Source organism: Rhea pennata, chromosome 26 (assembly GCF_028389875.1).
Source record: "Rhea pennata isolate bPtePen1 chromosome 26, bPtePen1.pri, whole genome shotgun sequence".
NCBI lineage: Eukaryota > Metazoa > Chordata > Aves > Rheiformes > Rheidae > Rhea > Rhea pennata.
The window spans coordinates 197,443-219,385 of NC_084688.1; the positions used below are offsets into that span (position 1 = coordinate 197,443).

Genomic DNA, 21,943 nt, shown 5'->3' on the forward strand with positions numbered 1-21,943 from the left:
TCCACTTTTCAGTGTGAAACATTCTTCCAGTCAGTCAACTGCAAAACCAAACCAGCCAACTTCATTCTACTCTTTCCAGCAATAACTAGCAAATATCCCAGCTTTGGGGGAAAAAAAATATATATATGTATATATATACATATATATATATGAATCTCCAGCTGTGGAGTCAAATAAGTTTCAGTTCTATTTATATTAAAAAAAAAAAAAAAAAGAAAAGAAAAAGAAAAAAAAGAAAGAAAAAAGAAAAAAAAAGTAGGGGAGGAAAGACATTTACAGATAGCTTCAACATGACATAGCACACACTGGGGAGTCAATCTGTTTTTAATATGGAACTGTTCTACCATGTTTTACTGAAGTTTCAGTCCTAACAGAATATTTTCTATAACAGAAAGAAACAAACAAAAAGCCCTCAATAATTGTGATGTCACCAAACATTGCAAGTGGAAAGAAAACATGACACATTGGATAGAAAGTCTAAACATCTGTAACCACTTAGGTTCATAGACAGAGCGGTGCTACACAGTAGATGTGGTTAATTATCATTTGATACACTAGCCTTCAGCACACACCAGACAGTGATGAAGGATAAGACTTGCAGTCTGACCTGCACCACTGCCCAAGCATAACAGATGCTCCAGTCGGGTTTCAGGGGATCTTTTTTACCTTATCCCATAGCCACAGATGCTAAATATCTCCCGACAGATGGCTTGCATAAAAAACAAATAGTTACAATGGATAAAAAAAAAAATGCCTAAGATAGTAAAAGCAATCACTGTCCAACAGCACAAGCTGAAATAAATCCCTTTTAGCAGGGCAAAACCCAAATATATTCCAGCCTCTATTTTTCTGGTCATTCAGAACATGTTTAGGTTGGTGAACAAATCTTTTAATCATTGTCTTTTTGTTTCTGTTGTGCTCAGTGTGTAAGGTTTTCTCTTAAAAGAGGAATGACTAAGAAAAGTGTTTTGAGAATTATTTCTGAAACGATACAACACGCTGAGGAGACCCGGGACATTTGTCTTGCAACTGCAGATTCTGAGGGGCAGTTGACATGAGCAAGCAACGCCCCCTTGTGCTTTTGCTCTGAAAACACTGATTTTCTATTCATTTTGCAAGTAACCACTCAACTGCAAGCATCCTAAAAGAATAGACATTTAACAATGCAAAAACTGCAGTCCCACCAATATACAACCAACAACAGCCCACGCTGGAACTAGGCTCATCGGCGTCTGAATGCACGTGAGATCCTCCAAGCATTGGGCTCCTCATAGCGATTGTACAGGGGTTCCAGCCGCTGCTGCTTCTTTTGTTTGCTCAGCTTGGTTGGGTCAGAAACCTTGAAGAAAGCTGGTGCAAACTCCACCAGCCAGCGGGGATCAATAGTGGTCACTTCACGCATATATTCCTTGGTGGTCAGCACCAGTTCATGATACACTACCCTATGAAGAAAGAGAGAACAACTTTGGAAATTACTACTTCCAAACAGACAGAGGCAGAGCAAGGGCTGGAATATCTAAGCTTGCCCCTTCATTCCCTTCTCTTCCCTTCTATAGGATCAGGCTCCTTACAAGCCCCAATGTGTGCTCCAAAAGAATCATCCAGAAGAGCTATCTTCTTTTCCCTCTCCTATTTCACATCTACCCTTGAGCACAGAACTGCTTCATGTCATGTAAAACAATTCCCGTTCTCTCAACACTCAGTGTTTTGAATTCACTTTCACAAGACAGGCCCACAGAACCACAGGCTGTAGTTCTGGTCTCAATTCTAAAAGTATCTGAACTGAAATGGAAAATTAAGTGACATCTCCTTCCTTACCATTCTGGCTGCCTGTTGAAAAGAGCACTGGATGGGTGGATATAGACTACTTGTTGATCAATGAGTGTCCGATAACCCTCTTGGGGATCCTTCTTTGCTGCATTTCGGAAGAAGCCACTACAGATGGCCTTCTGGACTCGCACTGTTGCCTTCCCACAGGACACCACATCCAGCTTGTGTCTGCCAGACAAGGAGAAAAAATTTACAGAGATCCTTACATGTGGGTGGAGCTGCTAACATCAAATCTGCAGGGCTTTTTTTTAGTTACTACAACGTAATAACACTAAGAAAAGTCAGTACTTGTCCTTCTAGATGTGCTCACCTGTCCATAATGCCCAACATTTGCTTGCGGATGTCCTGTGCCCTACGTAAGGACCGAGCCTGGATAAAATTTTCATAGCACCAGGGATTTGAAAACTTATTATTCTTCCAGGAATTGTACACAGCCAGCAGAGTGAGGTGGTCACCTTCTGTCTGATGGAACTTGGCTTTCTTTTGATCAGCAAGTGCTTGTTTATCCTAATATATAAAATACGTATCCATCAGATATCTATGCTTTAGAGATCATCCTTGTGTAACAGGAAAAAGGACACCGTTTCCTTGTCACTCATACCTTGCCTTTTTAAGTCTATCAAGAAACAGATGATATAAAACCGGAAACACAGCACAAAATTCTGAGTGGTATATATCTCCGATCACTCAGACCAATCACTAAGAATCTGAAGGTCTAGGACTGCTCTCATGAAGACAAACCCATGGCTACGTGATCTGGAAAGCCCAGAACTGTTCCTGCTCAAGATGGACCTCCTGTAGGCTCTCTGAAAGACTGTCTCCCACAGAAGGCAATGGCTTGATCAGAAAAGATGATGTACTTTGTTTTTACTGACACATTTTGTTCAAGTTCAGACCCTTTTTTTGAAAGGATACTTCAGAGCACACAGCTCCCTTATATTGTAGGCAGCACATGCATATGCAGAACTAGCTAGGCTTTTTATTGCTCTGGAAGCAACTTCAATGACTAATCAACATAGCGGCTGAAGCAGTAGCTTTTACTCTGCTAATCTACCTACCTCTACCTACTTCTCCAATCTACAAATAAAACATGAATCAAACACTGTGATTACACAAATCAAAACTGAAGTTAATAGAATGAACTGCAGCAGAGTATCATAATGAAGAAATAATGGATTCTAGGGGACTCTGCTGTGAAGGAATCCTGTTACACCACAGTCTGCTGCTTGCTGACATGAGAAAAATCAGCATAGGATAGGACTGTGATGAAGTAGTACATTCTGTTTATCTGGAGATTGAGAGGTTTTGCTCTAGCAAAGCCATTCTGAACTCAAAAGCAGGGATGGACTGGATTTAGGATTGTATGTGTCCCATGCACAGAGACAAACAATATCCACAGCTATAGGATGTTTAACCAAAAGGTACGTCAGATATGCAATGTATGAACCAACAGTTCAACCAAGCTACAGGTTTGTTTTGGCAAATACGCCTTCTCTAACACCCAGGCAGTCAACACAAAAAACACCCAAACCTTAACACTGCTGCCTCTTCCCTGTATTCCTTACCTTTGGCCTGTAGAACACATTCTGTACAGACAGCATAGAGACTATTGTCAACATTTCTTCACTGCATCCCAGATGTACAGACATGATCAACATCTTACACAACATGGGCTCCAAGGGGAATTCTGCCATCTGCAAGACATTCGTTTCAGGATTCCATGCAAAATCTTGGAAAAAATCTTGAAATCTCTCAATGCAAAAGATACCAATGACATTTCTTCAGTGTTTCCCAATCAGAGCAATGTGCTTTACCCAAAATACCTTTACTGAACATGAAACAAATTACCTTGACTATATACACAATCACAAAAAATATTCCAATATTTACAAGAGATTTTTAGACATTTATAAAAGTAATCTTATTTATAAGAAGAAAAATTATCTGCTCCTTAAAAAAAGCAGAAGATATTTAACTATGGTAGGGGCAGAACTACTAGCAAAGCATAGGAGAACAATGGAAGAAGGAGAAAGAATAAAGAGAAAACATAGTGCCAGGCCAAGTCCCTAACAGTTACTCCCATGTCATCCTCTAAACATATGCAAACCAACCAGTGCTAAGAAATATCCTACGCAACCTACCCTGCGCCCAAGTCGAGTGAGCAGTCCTTCATCATCCAGAGCTCCCAAGGTATAGAGCTGCTCCATGGCAGTTATGAGAGTTTCCATTGGGGGAGCATCCATAAAGTCAAAGGAAAGCAAATCATTGATCCCCATAGCCTGAACAGTGGAAGTGGAGAAAAGTCAAGTTAAATACTAGAAAGAAGAAGGAAACAAATATCCAGCCAGAGATATATAAGCATCAAACAAAGCAGCACTAAAGAGCTTTAAACCGATCCCCACCCCCATGCCTTTATCTCAACTGCAACCACCATCACAAATACATGGCTACAGTCTAACACTTGTGATAATCCTACACTAGCCCATGGTTTTCATTCAATTCTCTCAGTATGTTTCTTTGGTATTGTTTCATCCTCTTTCAAAGAAGATGATCCATTCTAGGAGACACACAGTCTAAATGCTGGGTTTGACTTCTTGTTTTTTAAGCCATTGCAACATAGCAGCTACAACGGATATCAAATAAGTCTCCAGCCTTCCCCCTTCTCCCAGAAAGGGGGAAAAAGAGCAATAACTTCCCTGGCAGCTATGTACTGCATTAGATTCAATTTGTGGACTCCCAGAGTCAACACCTACACACACTTACACATATACACACTTAGAGGATGCATATATCTGGGGATCAAAACCAACTCTAGAATATGCATCTTACACTCTGTTAAGAACATAACTGAATGTGCAACGGCTATAAGATTCCTATTTCTCAAACTGCTTGCAATTAACTGTTGTGTGCAGCCAAGACTTGCAATTTAGGTTGATACTGAATGTTATAACTCTCTAGATGAAAAACGCATGAACAAGCCTTAGTACCCGAGAATTGCATGCGATGCAATACCCCTTCCAAGATACACGTGTTTTTTAGAAGAGTCTGGAACTACTAAAGTATTTAAAGAGACTCATAAAGGCTGAGATTAATTTACAGAAAGACTTACGATCAGGTTGGCTTGCTGAAAGCCAGTGAAATACCTACCTTCAGGGAGAGCACTGTACTGGCCAAATTTGTTCTCTGGATCTCAGGCACATTGGTAGTTAGCATTTCATCTCGATAAGCACGCTCTGTATATAGCCTGTAGCATTTTCCTGGTCCTGTTCTCCCAGCTCTTCCTGCTCGCTGCTTTGCTTGGGCCTAGAGGTAACAAGGCATCTCAGTGGTGCAAACAAGCATAGGTGAAAACAAACCAAAGAGAAAATGATTAGTTGTTTGCAATTTTCTTTGTATTATTCCATTTTTCCAATGCAACTGAGGGAAGTACGTATTCCCTAGCCACAGTCTCAAGTGCAATTCAGGGAGATAGCAAAAGCTTGGTTTTATCATCGCCTTACTTTGCTTCCACATGCTTGGACCCCACATCATCAAGTTACACAATAGCAGCAGGAAAGAAATGTCAAACACAAAATGCCTACCTGTGAAATTGGTGTAACAACCAGCTGGTCAATTCCAGTCTTGGAGTTATAAACTTTCTGTTTCACAAAGCCAGGATCAACTACATAGTATATTCCATCAATAGTCAGAGAGGTCTCAGCAATATTAGTGGCAATAACAACCTGCAAAAAATTGTTTAATTCAGTAATCAGTTCTGTTTCTGAGTGGCAAACCAACCACACTGCTCAACTTAAACAATTCATTCTCCATGGTACGATCAGGTTGTTACAGATGCAACTGCTATTAATTTTACACTGAAAGGAGAAACAAAGGGACAGAAAATAATACTAACTATATCCAAAAACTGGCAGATTTTAAACATTCAGACTCTGATTTATGCTTGCGCAATACGGAAAGAAAGCATAATAAAATTCATAATTAAGAACATGGTCAATATTTCATAATTAGATTGCAATGATTCCAGGGAGAATTTCTGCCTATCATTAAAATACAGTCCACTCTTAGAAAAGAAACTTCCATAGACTAAATTTCTAGGTATTTACTAGCTAGTTGGTAGGAAATTTACATCCAATCAAATGAAATTTTATTTACAGTTCACTGATGTTAATATTCTTCAAAGGCAGCACTAAAAGAAGCAGCAAGAATACCCCACAGAGATTTTTGCTACACCAAATGTTTTTATATAGGTTTTTAAAGGTTTAGAATACATATAGATATATTTTATACACACACACACGTGTGTGTGTATGCATACACTCACACTTCAGTGAGTGATTTTACTGGAAGTTCCGGGGAAAAAAAAGGATAAAAAAAGAGAAAAATACGTTTTACTTTACATAATCAGAAACACTAAAAGAAGTTTGATTAGCATTGTAATACACCCCACTATTAAAAAAGTATCAGTAGAAGATAAAGCCACACTTTCCCGAAACTACCTTTCTGCTTCCTGGTGGGGCTGGGTCAAAGATTCTGGTTTGCATTTCACTTGGTAAAGCCGAATATACTGGCAGGATAATTAGCTCTGGAACATCAGGTCCCAGAGATTTCATCCTCTCGTAGAGGATCTCACAGGCAGTGTCAATCTCTTCCTGACCAGTTAGAAACACCAAAATGTCACCTACACAGGGAGTAACACATCCACAAAATCAGTTCTACTCAGTACAACTCCTGCATTTCCATAACTCACTTCTTCCATTTAAAGTGGAGATCCTCAACCTTTGGTAGCCCCGGGCAACAACCCTTAGCCAAAACCAACATACTTTACTCTTCACTCAACCTCAGTTTTGAGCATTTTATTTACTATGGTTGCAAACAACAGAAGGCTGAGAACAGTATCTCACTCATATTACTGATGCTTGATCTGTGACTCATAGAAAGACCTTGCTCATAGGTATTAAGAGTCCCTGAATCACCAATTCCCCTGCAGTATTCTCCACTCACCTGGTGGTTCTGTTAAGTGGATCTGCATTACTGTAATCAGACTGGCATCCAAATAATCTGTCTCTGGCTCTTTTGTGTACAGAATTTCTACTGGGTATGTTCTGCCAGGAATTGTGAAGATTGGAGCTTCATAGAAATACTGAGAGAATTTTACAGCATCCAGTGTTGCTGATGTCACTATCAACTTCATATCCTGCCGTTTCTGCACTGTCTACAGGAAAGAAAGCTCTCAGGTCATTTATTGCCTTCAGCCCTTTTAACATATAGGATTTGACATAAGTCAAAGTAGTATTTTATACTGCAGAAAGAAAAACAACTAGTCGCATAAGGAGTTTCAACAGATTCTAGAACTGCTATGAGCTGAGCAGCAGCTCATTCTGGAATCCAGAATTTCAATTATGCAAACTACTAAGGTCACATTTCAAACCTTTCTTAGTAATACCTATCACAGAATACCTTTGCAAGAGCAAGAGCAAAGCAAGAACACTTCACTGTTCGTCAATCATTAGGAGCATCCTACAGTACCAAGGCTCATTGTTTCTTTTGAATTTTGTTTGCTTTGTCTTCACGGAGTCTTATGTTACGAGCATTCAGACTACAAGCCCTTAGGAACATCAGTTTTGCTTCAGAAAAGACTCTTAAGGTACATGAATGAACCTGGTTTTCCCCTCTGGGTCCCTACCCATACATAACATACAAAGAAACCTAAGGCAATAAGAATTAAAGGCTATACTACCTTCTTTAAGAGTCCAAAGAGAACATCTGTATGAATGGTCCTCTCATGGGCTTCATCCAGCATGATAATGGCATACTGGGTCAGATCAGGATCTATCAGGCACTCCCTCAGTAACATACCATCTGTCATGTATTTGATAACAGTTTCAGGGCTAGTACAGTCTTCAAAACGAATGGTGTAGCCAACCTAGAAAGAAGAGTTGAATACAAAACAACGTTCTACCCCTTTTACATTAAAACAGAAGCTGCAGACCATTAATTCCTGGTTTGATTACTCTGACAGTTCATCTCCAGCCCACCAGGGAACAGACACATGGACACACAAACTAACTCTATTACTGATTTTTCCTGCTTTTCGTTGTGTTTATTCCAGTAAATCCTTCAACATGGAAATTCACCTCTTGTCCCAAACAGCAGCCAAATTCCTCTGACACTCGTTTCGCAACAGACATTGCAGCCACTCTGCGAGGCTGAGTGCATCCAATCTTTCCTCTCGAAGTATACCCCGCCTCAGCCAAGTATTGGGTAATCTGTGTTGTTTTTCCAGATCCCGTCTCTCCAATAACAATCAGAATCTGGTTATCATGCACAGCCTAAAAAAGGTCATATAAGATAAAATTTGTTTAAAAACAAACAGATAAAAATCTCTACATAGTGTATCTAGGACTACACTGAGTACCTACTTCTCTTGTTTTAGATGACCCAGACCAAAAATGATATAACTGCTGTTCTTACTGTCAAGTCAGCAAACTGCTTAAGCACTCAGCTGACTCATTCCTTGCCCTGTGATAGTCTTTTCAATTTTGACTTATATCAGTGAATATCTAGAACATTATTTATATATATATAAACTTTCTAGCAATTGTTGTCACCTGTCAAGAGGCTAAAACAAAAACTTTTATATTAAATTCGTGCTTAAAAAACAATGTAATTTCAGGGGTCTTACTTGTATCAATTGCTCCTTCAGTCTGAAGATTGGGAGGCTCTCCCTCTGCTCAATGATGGAAAGTTGGGTCTTTTTACCATAAGAAGCTTTGTTGCCACCAAACGCATGTTTCTTCCACTCTGGGATATCATTGGGCATCATCCCAATACCTCGCATGTTTGCAGCTATTTGTCTTCCATCCACTAGTAAAGAAAAAAAATCACCATCACATTTAGGTTCACACAGCACAGGTCCTATGATCTTACTCCTACCACTCCATCCTCCATACTTTTCAGCACTTCCGTACTTTGTGAATTTAAATTTCTGTATTTTGTAAATTCCTGTGTGCATCTCCCCTCTATTAAAACAATTTCTGTGTGAAAAATTGCTTCACTATCCAACACACTTTTCAGTAGTCCATCCCTGACGGATAGTGGGATACATCTGTGCTTTCCATTGATGTTCCCACTCCACTTAAAAATGAGGCCGAGAAGAAATCCTTTTATATTTAAGGTGACGTGAACAATTACAATGGTATCGTTAGCTAGACATCAAGACACTTCTCCTGCGTTGTTCAACTATCAGGAAAAAGGCACAGTTCACACCTAGATTTGTTCAGACATACCATCAGGGAGAGGATCCACCCAGTGTGTGTTGAGTCCCATAGGGATAGAATCCATCTCTGCTTCTCTTTGGGCTTGTTTAAGTTCTCGCCTTTCTTTAGCTAACGCACTCTGCATCATTGCAGCCTGAGACAATGAACCATCTGGATTCTGAAGAGCAAGAAAAAGAATTAGGATTTCTGGTACTGCCCAGTCTTTTAATTATCTGTCAGCATTGTCCTTCTGAAGTGTCTTCTGAATCCAATTTGTTAACTTCTTATATATTTGAGTTCCAGAGTACTTCCACCGGCCCAACCTCAAGAACTTTCATGGCCCTGACTCATACAGAACATCCGATCACTGTCCCATCAGCAGGATTATAGGCATTACCAATAAAAAACTTACTTCTCCACCACCTCCTACCTTCAAAAGGTAAGCAGCAGAACAGAAATATACCAACTAGTTCTGACACACATACGTGAAACAATTGCTGCAGGCTAAATGTGCATTTTTGTTCTACTATTCTACTTCACTGTTACCAGTTAAATAAGAACACAGCTTTATAAGTAAATAAAACATCATCAATTTAGTGGTAATGTTTTTCAGGGCTCTAAGAAATGTTTAGGAAGAACCTTGGCTGTTGAATTCCCAAATATTTGTTTAATTAAATCAAATACACTGTTTTCAAATCTTGAAATCTCTTACCTTTACTATTTTGATCGGACTCATATCCATGCTTTGTTTAGTATGACCTCGAAGGAATGGTGGCTCTTCTTCAACCAACTCAATCTCAAGGTCCTCATCTAAAACCCACAAATTAGAGTTTTAATGGAAAGTTAAATATCTTTCAGCTACATGACAATAAGAGTACCTCTTAAAATGGCACCTCCTGTGCATTCTTGATTATGATATAATTAGACAATTTTCAAAAGTGAAAACACCACAAATAAAAAGTATGCACAGACAGTCAAGTGCATATCCAAGTGTCACTAATAATAAGGCTGGAGCAACCCTTGTTCCAGCTGTTTAAGGTGACACCAAATGGTGACATGCCTCACATTCACTTACATCATCATCTGTTTCTGAATCAAAACACACCCAGAAACAGAAGAAATTTACCACAACAGCAAGACTACTTGGAAATACTACCTTCTTCATCATCAACTTTAGGAAGAATCCCAGTCTCCTCATCAAAGTCAGGAAACTCTTCTTTGGAAAGCACATTAGCTGCAATCATCTGAGGAAGGAATGAAAGAACAGGAATTTGTCTCCATATATGGACACCACTCACGTCAACAAGGCTTTTGTTCTAACGATATCATCCAGAGTTATAAACCAGAATCAAAGGAATGAATAGTTCTACATTCTGGCACAAATCTCCCTGAGTTATTCAGTCTCTGAGCAAATAACCTTTTTGTTATTCTAAATATCAAAGTGTGGGACAGGTGACTTAGGCATAGCAGGACTGCACTGATAATAAAAGACCATCTTAAGCATCACAGGATAAAGACCAGAATCCCACCAAATCATAGACAATTTAAGCTGAAAGGGACCAGAGGTTGCTTAGTCCAACCTCCTCCTCAAAGGAGTGCTAACATCAAAGTTAAAGTACAACCAGAAGCCACAGATAGCAAGAAAGTAGCGATTCAGAGATAAGGAATAAGTTAAAAAAAATAAACAAAGCTTTTGAAGTTTATGAAAACTCCTAGCAATCATACTGACTGGCACCCCATTTCACTCAATACAAAACATACCTGTTTTATTTCCCATTTCTCTGGGTCTGAAATTCGGGTGAGGCGTTTCCTTTCAAGGGTATCATCCTCCACCTCTGGAGCATTTACCAAGGAAAGGTGACTGGGTCTGTCTGGGTTTCTCATAGAGGTTTCTTCATTGGTTTCTCCAACCAGGTTTCTCCTCCGGTTTGGGTTCAAGTCTTCCCCAGTGTCTTGATCAACATCCTATATTAGACTGATTAATCAACTCTACCTATATTGCACTTCTCCTTATCTATTAACCTGGCCTGGTACTCCCTCTAACACAGAAGTCCACTTTTCCAAGAAACTACTGCCAAACACAGCCCATATGCAGAAAATGCTAGTTTGTATGTATATTTATACATTTTTCTCCCCCCAGCTAATATCCATAAATGAGTACATCCCAAGGTCTGGAATGTATTCTGCCCTGGCAATGACAGTGTATTTCATTTAAAATTAAATGCTTCTCTAGTTCAGAAAAAGAAAGATAAGCATAAAAACAGCATAAGGTCTCACTTGTCATCTAGCTAGCATGTCAAATCAAACACTTCATTTGGTTCAACCAATTTTTAGGACCATTATATCAAAAAGGCACAGAAAAAATGAACCTAAGGAAAACGAGTGAAAAAGCAATGAGCCACTTAAATACAGAACTGTAATTCAAATGTTTTAACTCTCACTTGAAGAGTTACATACTACTTTTCAGTAATACATAAGGTAACAAAAATAGATGTAATCTTATAAAAGGTTTGCCATCACCTGAACTCATATTCAAAGGATTACTCGATATCTTTCATACCTTCATGCTCAGGCTGGTTTTGGATCCAGTAAAAGATAACACTTTGACTTTTACTCTTTGTCCTTTGCTCACAACATCAGCAACATTTGCAACCCGTCCTTCTCTTCGAAGCTCAGAGATGTGGACCAATCCCTCCCAGCGCTTCCTACAGGTGAAACACAAGGGGCATGAGATGTGAGATGTTGTACATTAATACTTCAAACAGTCCTTAACATCATTCAGAGGCTGGTTTAAAATACTTTGCAACTAATTTTTATGTATGTTCATACAGTGCTTTTTTGTGAGGAAAGCATTCTCCACTGTCAAAATTATTTTTGTGAAACAGAAATTCCTTTTGGCACCAAAACTCAGCTTACGTTACTGTAGCACCCTGCATTCTTTAAGACATGATCAGAGAGCAGAACACAGATAGATTAGCATCAGATTTATTGTGAAGATCAGAGGGTACCTTAGTCCTTCCAGCTGCACAAAACATCCAAATTGCATTATACTTGTCACTTTGCCATTGTAAATGTCACCAATGGAAGGCTCTTCAGGTGGCGGACGGTCTACATGCTTGTCTCTCCATCTATCATTGGTCTTCTCGACACATTTCTCTCGATCCTTACGGTCCCTGCTGGGACTCTGACTCCTGCTCCTTGAGCGGTATCTGGATTTCCCCCTGTTCTTGTCCCAAGTCCTAGAACGAGACCTAGAACGAGACCTGTGCCTTCGCTTTCTGTCCCTGCTGCGGCTTCGGCTCTTCCTCTTTTTCTTTGCCCTATCAAACAAACATTAAAAGTCTACACCGAAATTCTACATAAGAACACAATGGGTAGACTATTAACTACCAGTACCCATCACTCAAAGACATCCGAGAAACCTACCGGTGGTCACTGTTCCTTTGCTTGCCTTGCCTGTCAGCACTAGGCATTAGTGCTTCAAGCTCTTTAAGTGCATCAGCTGCCACTTTCACATCATCTTCATCCAGCATATTCTGCAAGGATAAAGAATCATTCTATAGGAAGGCTGATAAAAGTCTGTCACAAAGAATTAATAAGGAATAATCAAGTGCATTTCTGTTCAGAATGAATATGGGATAAAGAAAGATCAGACAGAATACATGGTATAGACGGAAAAAATATATATATAGTAAAACAAACACACACACACACACGTGCACACAAAAGATCTCTCCCCCTTCTGCCACAATATTGTGCCAATTCTGCTTTTACACAAAGAAGAGTTTTTTCTCAGCATCTAAATTATTATGGAAATACAAAATACAAGTGGCCAGTAACATTTCAGTGTCCAAGATTTTCATCTAATTCATGATTAGTTGCTTTGAACGTTATGTCAAAAAGGTCAAGCTGTAAATTTCATGTCACAAGGGCCTCTTTTTTCGAATATCATGCAAAACAGTATCAACACTGCAACTCCTTTAACAGCAGTTCCTCATAATGACGGTCAATAATATCAGCCTTCTGCCTCTACTTCTCATAGTCCATTTTTATCCATGCAGGAGACACAAACGCTAACATAAACACAACTTGAAACTATAAGAAAAATGCAGAAAATAAGTGTTATGTTTCCACATACATGACAGACATCTGAAATTATGACCTTACCCTGACATTGGGATTGTCTGGTCTGCAAAGAGCTGGAAACAATTCCTTCAACTTTTCTTTCTCTGATTTGGGTTTGACAACTGCCTCTGATTTTGAGATTAAAAAACAAGCAAGCAAAAAATCCTTTAGAAGTGCTATAATGATTTGCCCTTGACGTTTCTGAAATTGACTATAAAATTTAATTTTAATCTGAATGCAAAGGTTAACATAGATGTCACAGAGATTAAATCCAAACATTATCTTCCTACAAATAAAATCATGATTAGCAGTGAATTTGTGGAAATCACAAATGCTCTAAATACTGTACTCATCAAGCTTTTAATGCCTCAACAGCTTCGCAAAGCTACCACTACTAATAGCAAGAAATTCATTACAACAATAAGATATGCATTGTCTTACAGGACTAGAACAATAACTACTTTGATCTGACCAAATATAAAGAAAAAACAAAGTTTTTTTTTGCTGCTGAACTGATGAGAGAGAGAAGATTATACATACCTTTGCTCGTAGATGGTTTTGATGGAGGCCGCATCGTCTGTATGAGACGTAGCAAATTACTAACAAGGGAATCCTGAAAAATTCAGTAAAATATTTTATTCTGGGATAGGACTTCAATACTTTTGTTCATTAATACAAGGCTCAAGAGAGAATTTCTTAGAAAGGCAAAAAAAGCTCAATTCTGAAGATGTAGGCTTTGTTTTTAAAAAAGCTTCATGTACAGCCTAAAACAAACACAATAAGTTGAATCTGAAAGTGATTATCATATTTCCATTCAACTGATTTTTCCACCCATCACTTTTTTGATCATCTACTTAATCCAACCACAGCAATTGCTGAGGAACTCATGTACCTGGGATCTAAATATCACAGAAAGACTTATGTCAATATTTGCCTTCATGGCAAGACATTTCTTCTATATTTCACATGCTCAGCAATGGGACAATAAATATTTTAAGTAAGTCCTTAGAAGGATGTTTCACAAAGATTATGAGGTTAAGAAAGGGGAGGAGGAGAGGAAAGGGAAGACTGATCAAATAGGTATACTCAAAAGCTATATATTTGCATAGTTTTCCATTTAAAAAAAAAATCTATAATGAAGTCTCATACCACTCTTTTAAAACAAAAAAGGCTCTATAAAATATGCCAGGACAAAAATGTACAAATAATGTCAAGATCTCACTTACAGTGAACTCAGCACCATTCTTTAGAAGAACAGCTTTAAATGTGTCAAATGTAGCATTTTTCTCAGCAAGATTTATCACAAACTCAGCTGTGAAGAAAGTATAAAGGAAATCAGAGTAAATAATTAAGAAGCAAAGTAAGTGTATGTTCGAGTAAGAGCTGTTCTGGTGGCAGCCCTAGGCTCTGCTAGATTCACCCACAGAAAAGCTGTGGTGCTGTTTATGACAGCAGTTTTTCCTTCCGAGTCCTTTCCGGGGCCTAGAGCAAAGCATTTTCTCATGCTCACAAGCTTTTTGTAGAAAGACCAGTGTTTCCTAACTTCGAAAAGACGCTGGCAGAACACGTCCTGGCCGACGGAGGCGACTGCAGCAGCCCCGCTGCAGCTGCTATCACAGCCGCGCCGGCACAGACCCTGCTGTCGCGCCCATCCCCACTGGTCGCGCATGGGGGGCAACCGTCCCGCCCCCGGCTGCGACCTGCCCGCTCACCTAGGTCTTTGTCGTTGATGCCGAGGTGGTTATCCAGCTCAGTGCACACCTTGGAGACTAGCGACAAGTACTCGAGCTTGGCGAGCTCCTCCAAAGCCACTGGATCCGCCATGTCTCCCCCTTCTCTTACGGTACTTCCGCATCCGGGACAGTGTTCACGCTCAGGTTTCGCCGGGGCTGACCATAGAGAGGCACATCGGTGCTAGAGCGGCTCATCATGGGGAGAGTCGGTAATGCTGTCTTTGTGATTGTGGCGGGCGAGGGAGCCAATGGGGGCGAAGGCGGGAAAAGGCGCCCGCGCGGTACCTCAGCGGTGCCGTAGGGCGCGTGCCATGTGAGGCGACTGGCGGGAAGGGATGACAAGGATGGGGGATGGCGAGAGGGGCGACAGAGCTTCTACCCGGTCGACTCCCTTTGTGGGGAGTCACACGAGGGCTGTCTTGAGCAGAGAGCGCACCCCAAAAAGGTGACAGGGCAGCCTCTTCTGCCAGCACTGCCCACATTTGAGGTTGCACAGATACTTTGTGGTCCAGGGATGACCTGACAGATATTTTTTACTCTCTCTCCAGCTCCTGAACTGGCAGCAGTACCAGAGCCCTCTACATGTTTCTTACTTTCCTCTGGCTCCTGGGCTGGTGGCTGTAGCAGAGCCCTCTTCATATTTCTTTCTCTCTTCTCTGATCCCTGAAGTTGGTGGCAGTAGCAGAGCCCTATCTGCCAAGGGTACCTTATGAAAATCTAAAACCTCAATAGCATATTTTCTCCTTGGGTCAGAGAGTCAGCTTCAGTGAAACATATGAAGAATCGAAGCTGCTCAGATTAAGATATATACAGATTCTATAGGAACATACTCCGCTTTTACCACATCTGGCCATGTAACAAATTGCTTATCAGCCAGGTTAATCTCAGCTCCTTTGTAATTATTAAGTCATCTAGTCTTCATTTTGCCTCTGTATGTGTGGTCTGTGTTTTCGACACAAGCGATTCTGCTGCCTGTTCAGTCTAAATCTTAAATATCAGAATTTGTATTATTTTCTTCTGAAGATTGAGAAGATATATTTGATGTTAATATAATCCTCTATCTGTACTGTATTCCTGACTTTTATTGACTTTCTATAGATAGTGTTTATGTGATTTCCGTTGTTTGTTGCACTTAAATAAACTAAGAGCGCTTACATGATCTACTGACATGGGTCAGTTGAAAAACCATAATGAACATCTTGGAATTGGAATATCTGTTTCCAAACTGAATATATGTCTCCCTATGTTTTCCTATAGGAAAAAAATTATCTCTATTCTAAAGAGTGTGCAGTTTAAGGGGAGAGAAAGGATAGAAGTAGTCTTAGAGAAAGAATTGATTTGCTTAGTGTCACACAACAGGTCATTCACAAAGCTAAGCAGAATTCAGGAAACCTGTGGTCTGCTGCAGTATGTAATTTGCTAACCTGTACTGCTCCTATCTACACAACATCCTTAAGGCAACAGCTGGACTTTGGTATTTGAATTAGGATTGGTGTGTTACTATTATATTGAAACACCTCCTGATGGTAGATGCTGGCTGTGCAACATTTGCAAATACCATCGAGTGTTTCTTGCTGGCTTCTGAGCTGAACAACCCCCTTTAATGCTGTCAGTTTTCTCCAACTATGAGGTAAACTTACTGCCTTGCAAATGACTGATAATCTAAAAGAATGTTGTAGCCACTGCATTGTTAGTAACAAGACAGTCCTCATCAACTTGTGGAGGGAGGGAGGGAGAGAGGGAGGAAGAAAGACAGGCAAGCAGCCTCGCTGAGATACCTGCCCATAAAACAGATAGAACTGTATCTTTGGGAGGACTCTGCTAGGCACACCTCAATGTATTAAACATAAAATGCTGGGTGCAATCCAGGTTATCTCGGGTGTGCAATGCTGTGCCATTTCTGGCATGCAGACGCAGGGGCAAGTTACTCTTAATTATGCCCTGAGAACTAGAACTCCATTTACAGTTATTGTTGGGAAATGTTACAGTTGTCCTTTAGAAATAACTAACTGTGTGGCAGTAGGCAGCCAAGAGCTGTGTAGCATCAAACCCATCATTGTGATGAGTGGTTTCAGTACTTGGGTCAATAATTAGTTCAGATTCCAATTCTGCCCCCAAAACCAGTTTGGCCTGAAGCATATTATATGTCTATATCCTTTTCCATCTTGCTTAATATCAAATATGCCCTTTCTTTAATTTATGATTAATTTAAAAGTGCCTAGAGTAAAAAAAAAAAGAATATAGAATCAATTTAAAGAAATATTGCCAATGCCTCTTCACCAGTTCCACATGAGGTACCGTCCTGTCTCTGGCAAGTGCTTTAGAGGAAGCAACACACTGGCTGATCACAGTAGAATATCCTATCTATAAGTTTCTTTCTGATTCCACAGTCAGGGTTTAGTTTATCTTTTGAGAGGGAACCACTCCAAACTAGGAAAATTTATTAGTCCACAGCCTTCATATTCAGACTGGAAACTGTGTTATTCATGTAAATGAGAAGCTGTATGTACTAAGCTCTTATCTCTTAAGAAATGTTATAGCTGGGGCTCTGCTGTTACAAGAACCCGTCTAAATGGTTCTTATGTTCCAGTCATTACAGCCAGTAAGCTCATGGAATTTGCCACACCAGATGACATATCCTGCTTCTATACTCTTAAGCTTCATGTTGAGGAAAAATAAGCTTTTCAGTTACCGTATTCCTGGGTCAGAGCACAGAACATTTTGCTGAGCAGAGTTAAGTACAGGGCAAGAAACTGATGAAGAATGATAAAAGTTTAGGTATATTACAGAACAGGGTGAATTATACAATTAAAGAAAAGTGGAAGGACAGGGTGTGCCTCTGAAAATGTTCTGCCAGCCTCAATTAAGAGGTGTGATGGCTATAGGAAATGATATGCCTCTGTAATCCAGAGATTATCACATACCTGCCAAATGACAGGGCTTCTCTATGATCCTGCCAGGGGTTTCATACCTGAGCAGGCTAGAAATTACATACCTAGAGCCTTTCTAGATAAAGCCAGTATCATTAATAGAAGGGTCATATCACGATCATGCTGGGCAAGCCCTTTAAAACCATTTATGGACCAGAGGAATAATATTTCAATGCTAGAAATCTGGAGCAGAGGACAACACGTATTTCCTGAGCAGCTGGAATGAGTCCAGCTTGCTCAGGAAATGCTAAACTATCACTCAGGACTGTTATATGGAGTATTCAGAGTGCATGCAATCCAAAAAGCAGTTACAGCGTAGAACACAGTAGCCTTGTCCCTATAAAGTTTTAATTGGAGTTACAGATACACTTTTCCCAAGCTGGCTTATTGACTCAGTTAAAATCTTCCTGTCTGAGGTTCAAGATAAAAGTTGCTATTTGTTCTGTGATAGTTCCAGAACCAGTTGTGTTGGATCCTGCTATGATATAAACAAGAGACAGTTTGGAACTGAAAATACACAGGTAACTCCTAGTGGAAAGAGGAGGCCTTAGAAAGACATAGGATTTTAAGATTTGAGAGTGGCCAGATGGCACAGAGCTGCATTGAAGCAGGCAAAATTTAGATTAGTCTGGTAGTCTGCTGGATATTAACCATGAAATAATGAATGCCTTATGATTTAACAAGGTGGAGAAAGATGGATGTGAGAGTGGAGCAGCAGAGAGAAGGAATAAGCCCTTCTTCTCCACATCCACCCTGAAACATGGCAGCAGAACCAACTCTGTTGTCACTCTGTTGTGACAGCTTCATTACAATGATTAATCCAGTGACAGACCGGAGAACGTGGCAGGCAGAGTTAGGAACAAAAATGAGGCAGCTCATATAATCAGCATCTTACTAAACAAAGAAGGTAATCCATCCATCACTCCCCAGGGGTGTATCACAGCCCACAAGGTGGGCTTTCTTGATAAGACAAAGACAGATTCTTCTTGGATGAGATCATCCTTAGCCAGCTGTTAACTGCCCTCGTTTGCATATCTATTTCTTAAATTATTAACATAAATTGAATGAGGCAAAATGTTCTGATGCCAGCAATAATGTCTTTTAAGCACTGTTAGAGTGATGTCTCAGTACTGGGTTAGTCTGAATTATTGGATATTGCAATAGTTTTTTGACTTATGTACTTAGATTCATTGTATATTTCACCAAATTTTAAACTTTCTGTTCTACTGGGCTACTGCAGATGTAATCAGTGCCCTGCCTGTGCTCAGTCCTTCTGGCCTGGTTGACATGCCAGACACTTCTGACATGGATTTCTAGAAGAGTAGCCATCTCCCCAGTATGCACTGTCTAAATAACCCCAAAACAAGAGGGTTGTAACATACCAACATGTCATCAAATATTCTCTATTCAAAATGGTAATTGTAATCCAGCAGAAAAATATAATTTATACAGTGAAACTTTGAAATCCTGCCAACTAATGGTATCAGCCTCCTAAATCTTATTCCCAGACTCTCAATCCTTTGTCAGAATGGAAATCTGTGCCTTGCCTCTGGTTCTGCAGAGCAACACACAGCCTGCAAAGGAAAAATGTTGTGTGCACAAACATGGAGAAATCTGGCCAAATTGTATGTACATGTTAGCAACGAAGGCTCATAAACAGTGGCAGATATGTCTAGCTTCTAGAACTGTTAGTGAAACAATAGAATGTTATTCTTGCTAAGGTCAGAATTAGAATAGAATTTATGTGAGCTGAGCACTATCACCTTAATGAATCTAGCAGTTTATTGAAAATAGATCATGTGCTGAGATTTAAATTACTGTGCTAGACACATTTTACCTCAAGTATTTACTTAGCGTACCTCCTGACCACTTGCTGAGGATTATCAGGAAAATCTAGATAGAGAGTGAATTTCCATACTATGGGAAATGTTCTACATGAGGCAATAATACTCAGCTCAGCTGAAGCCCTACTGCAAACTGCTTTCATCACCAAATTACAGCAATTAAAGTAAGGGACTCCAGATGAATGTGGGTGGCAAGCCCAACACATGGCAGGCATTCATTAGTAATTAAACTTTGGCAAGCAGAGAAGAATCAAAGACCTCATGCTGCCAGCCTATGTGACAAGCTAAAAAAGAAGAACCTGCTGTTGACTGAGCACAGAGACAATGGGGGCCCAGGAGAGACTGCTAGACAGCAATGGACGTGGAGCACTGTGGAGCAGCCAGGCTGACATCTATCAATGCTTTCAAAAGCCTGTCACTTGGGATAGAAGAGGTTCAGGTGCACTGCAGAAGTGACAGTCCTGGGGCTGAAAGAGCATCCATCTCTATAGCTGCCTATTCAGCCATATTCAGCACTATAGTGCAATTCAGCACTACAGTGCTAGCCTTGTGGTCAAGGAGGAGAGAAAGTACTTGAAAGCTCTAAACCCTGGCTTAGTTACTTCCATAATGCTGTATATCTCATAGCTCAGCAGCACTCCATAAGCCACATGAGTGGACAGCTGATCTAGAGTTCCTGCTCTAGTAGAAATAACTCTTCATCCTCATGCATTCCCTATCATATATAGAATTTTCCATGGTCTAGACTTTGCAGCAATTACTCCAGAGCAGCCTGATAATTATTCCATTCCTGAGTACAGCTAAAAGTAGTGATGGCTTATGTGGAATGATGAGGACTGATCACTGTGAACCTCCCCCACAAGCCAAGACCAACTGGTGCTTTTATTAGAGGTGAAAAGGGAATTAGAAGGATGATGTTAAAGAGAAGCAAACAAGATGAACTGGTTTGTTCTGTCTGCAGCAATGCCAAGCAGAGCTTTTGACTCCTGGGAGCTTGTTGCCTGACATAGAATCCTGTCAGGGGTCAATAAGAAGCCCTAAAGCCATACTCCCTAAGAGGAGTCCAGGTACATGACCCTGATTCACTAACAGTGACTTTTTTGTTTTCCTGGGGGTTTCTGCAGCAGCTATCACAGTAAAGACCAGAGAAGGTTAGAGTTCATTAACTTATGGCATGGGCTGTGTTCTAAGTAGGGTCTTCCAGGAAAGAGCTTAATACCTGTGCCCTTACTCATACACAGCCTGAGTGTGGTCATGCCAGAGCCTGTGAAGTGCAGGTTTCAGGCTACAGCAAAAGTGTGAAAATACATGTAGATACTTAGGTGGCAGCCAGCAGTGAAGTGTGTGTCAGAACCCATTAGAGGCATTGTTTAATTCACTGGGAGTAATCTCTGATACCTTATGGATGCTCCATTAACCACAATTTCAAAGACACAAAGTGACTGACCAGAACATATGACACAGTAGGAGCTGTATTAGACATCCCTTTTCTGGCCAGTGTCTTAATCACAAATCCAGACTTTCTCCTTCTGCCCAGTCCAGATATTCTCTGCACACTGAACACTGGGCTCCTTTGAAGATGGGTGAGCCTAGCCCAAGCTTGATGCTTCTGGGCTATGCTCCTGTCCCAGCAAGAACATTCCCAGGCTCTCGAAGCATATCAAGAGTTTCTTGTATTTCACTGGTGAGGAAGACAAAGAAGGGCCAACTGATTCTTCCCAAGCAAGGATTAGAGGAGGGAGGAAGAGTCCTTATGTACCAACCCAGAACTGCTTTGTGAGATGGCACAGTCACACACTGTCACCTATAAATAGCAGAACAGGCACACTGCATGAACACCCTTGTTCTGAACCACTTACCTGTTAAATGCAGGTATTAGAAGGCAAAAAAAAGTTCTGTTTCAGATGTGGTAGCTAATACGGTGCCCCTAAAAATTTTCCCATAGGATTTCTGTGAGGATGAGGGAACAGTCTTGTTCAGAAAGTAAGCATAACAAAATATATTTGTGAGATAGAAAATCAGAAGTTTGAATTCAGGAGAGCATAGGGCACCATCATGGAACATTAGGACTCTCTCCAAAGAGATCTGTGTGTGAAGAGAACTGTTTAGCACATGCGACAAAGTTCAGTTATGCAAGTTATAACGTATGATTAATCGTGCATTGTAGAATAAGTTACATGTTTGTTCAGCCTTCTGTATGTATGATCTTGGTTCATTTTTCCATT

The 21,943-nt window shown here is 40.3% G+C and overlaps 1 protein-coding gene across 2 annotated transcripts; it reads right to left on the bottom strand.

Moving 5' to 3' along the window:
- Positions 1-306: 306 nt before the first annotated feature.
- On the bottom strand, positions 307-15,038 carry DHX8 (DEAH-box helicase 8). 2 transcript variants are annotated; one of them, XM_062595655.1, is made up of 23 exons: positions 14,924-15,038; positions 14,438-14,523; positions 13,752-13,824; positions 13,254-13,339; positions 12,513-12,622; positions 12,095-12,325; positions 11,647-11,791; positions 10,848-11,051; positions 10,243-10,330; positions 9,799-9,896; positions 9,117-9,264; positions 8,513-8,694; positions 7,965-8,159; positions 7,568-7,753; positions 6,832-7,042; positions 6,327-6,508; positions 5,412-5,552; positions 4,978-5,133; positions 3,972-4,109; positions 3,396-3,524; positions 2,141-2,337; positions 1,819-1,998; positions 307-1,442 (listed from the first exon to the last, which is right to left on the bottom strand). In XM_062595655.1, exons 1-23 carry the CDS (start codon positions 15,033-15,035, stop codon positions 1,223-1,225), a joined length of 3,498 nt encoding a protein of 1,165 aa, XP_062451639.1. In that variant the 5' UTR covers positions 15,036-15,038; the 3' UTR covers positions 307-1,222. The 2 variants fall into 2 exon arrangements, with proteins under 2 accessions (XP_062451639.1, XP_062451638.1); XM_062595654.1 differs by having other exon boundaries at positions 12,095-12,406.
- Positions 15,039-21,943: the final 6,905 nt, after the last annotated feature.

Bases quoted from the DNA above. Each gene is read 5' to 3' on its own strand.
- DHX8 (XM_062595654.1), bottom strand. From the start codon at position 15,035: ATGGCGGATCCAGTGGCTTTGGAGGAGCTCGCCAAGCTCGAGTACTTG. The intron at 12,623-13,253 runs GTAAGGTCATAA...TTATCCTTGCAG, and splicing joins CAGACAATCCCAATGTCAGG to AATATGCTGGATGAAGATGA. The intron at 10,331-10,847 runs GTATGTTTTGTA...TTCCTTCCTCAG, and splicing joins AGAAATGGGAAATAAAACAG to ATGATTGCAGCTAATGTGCT.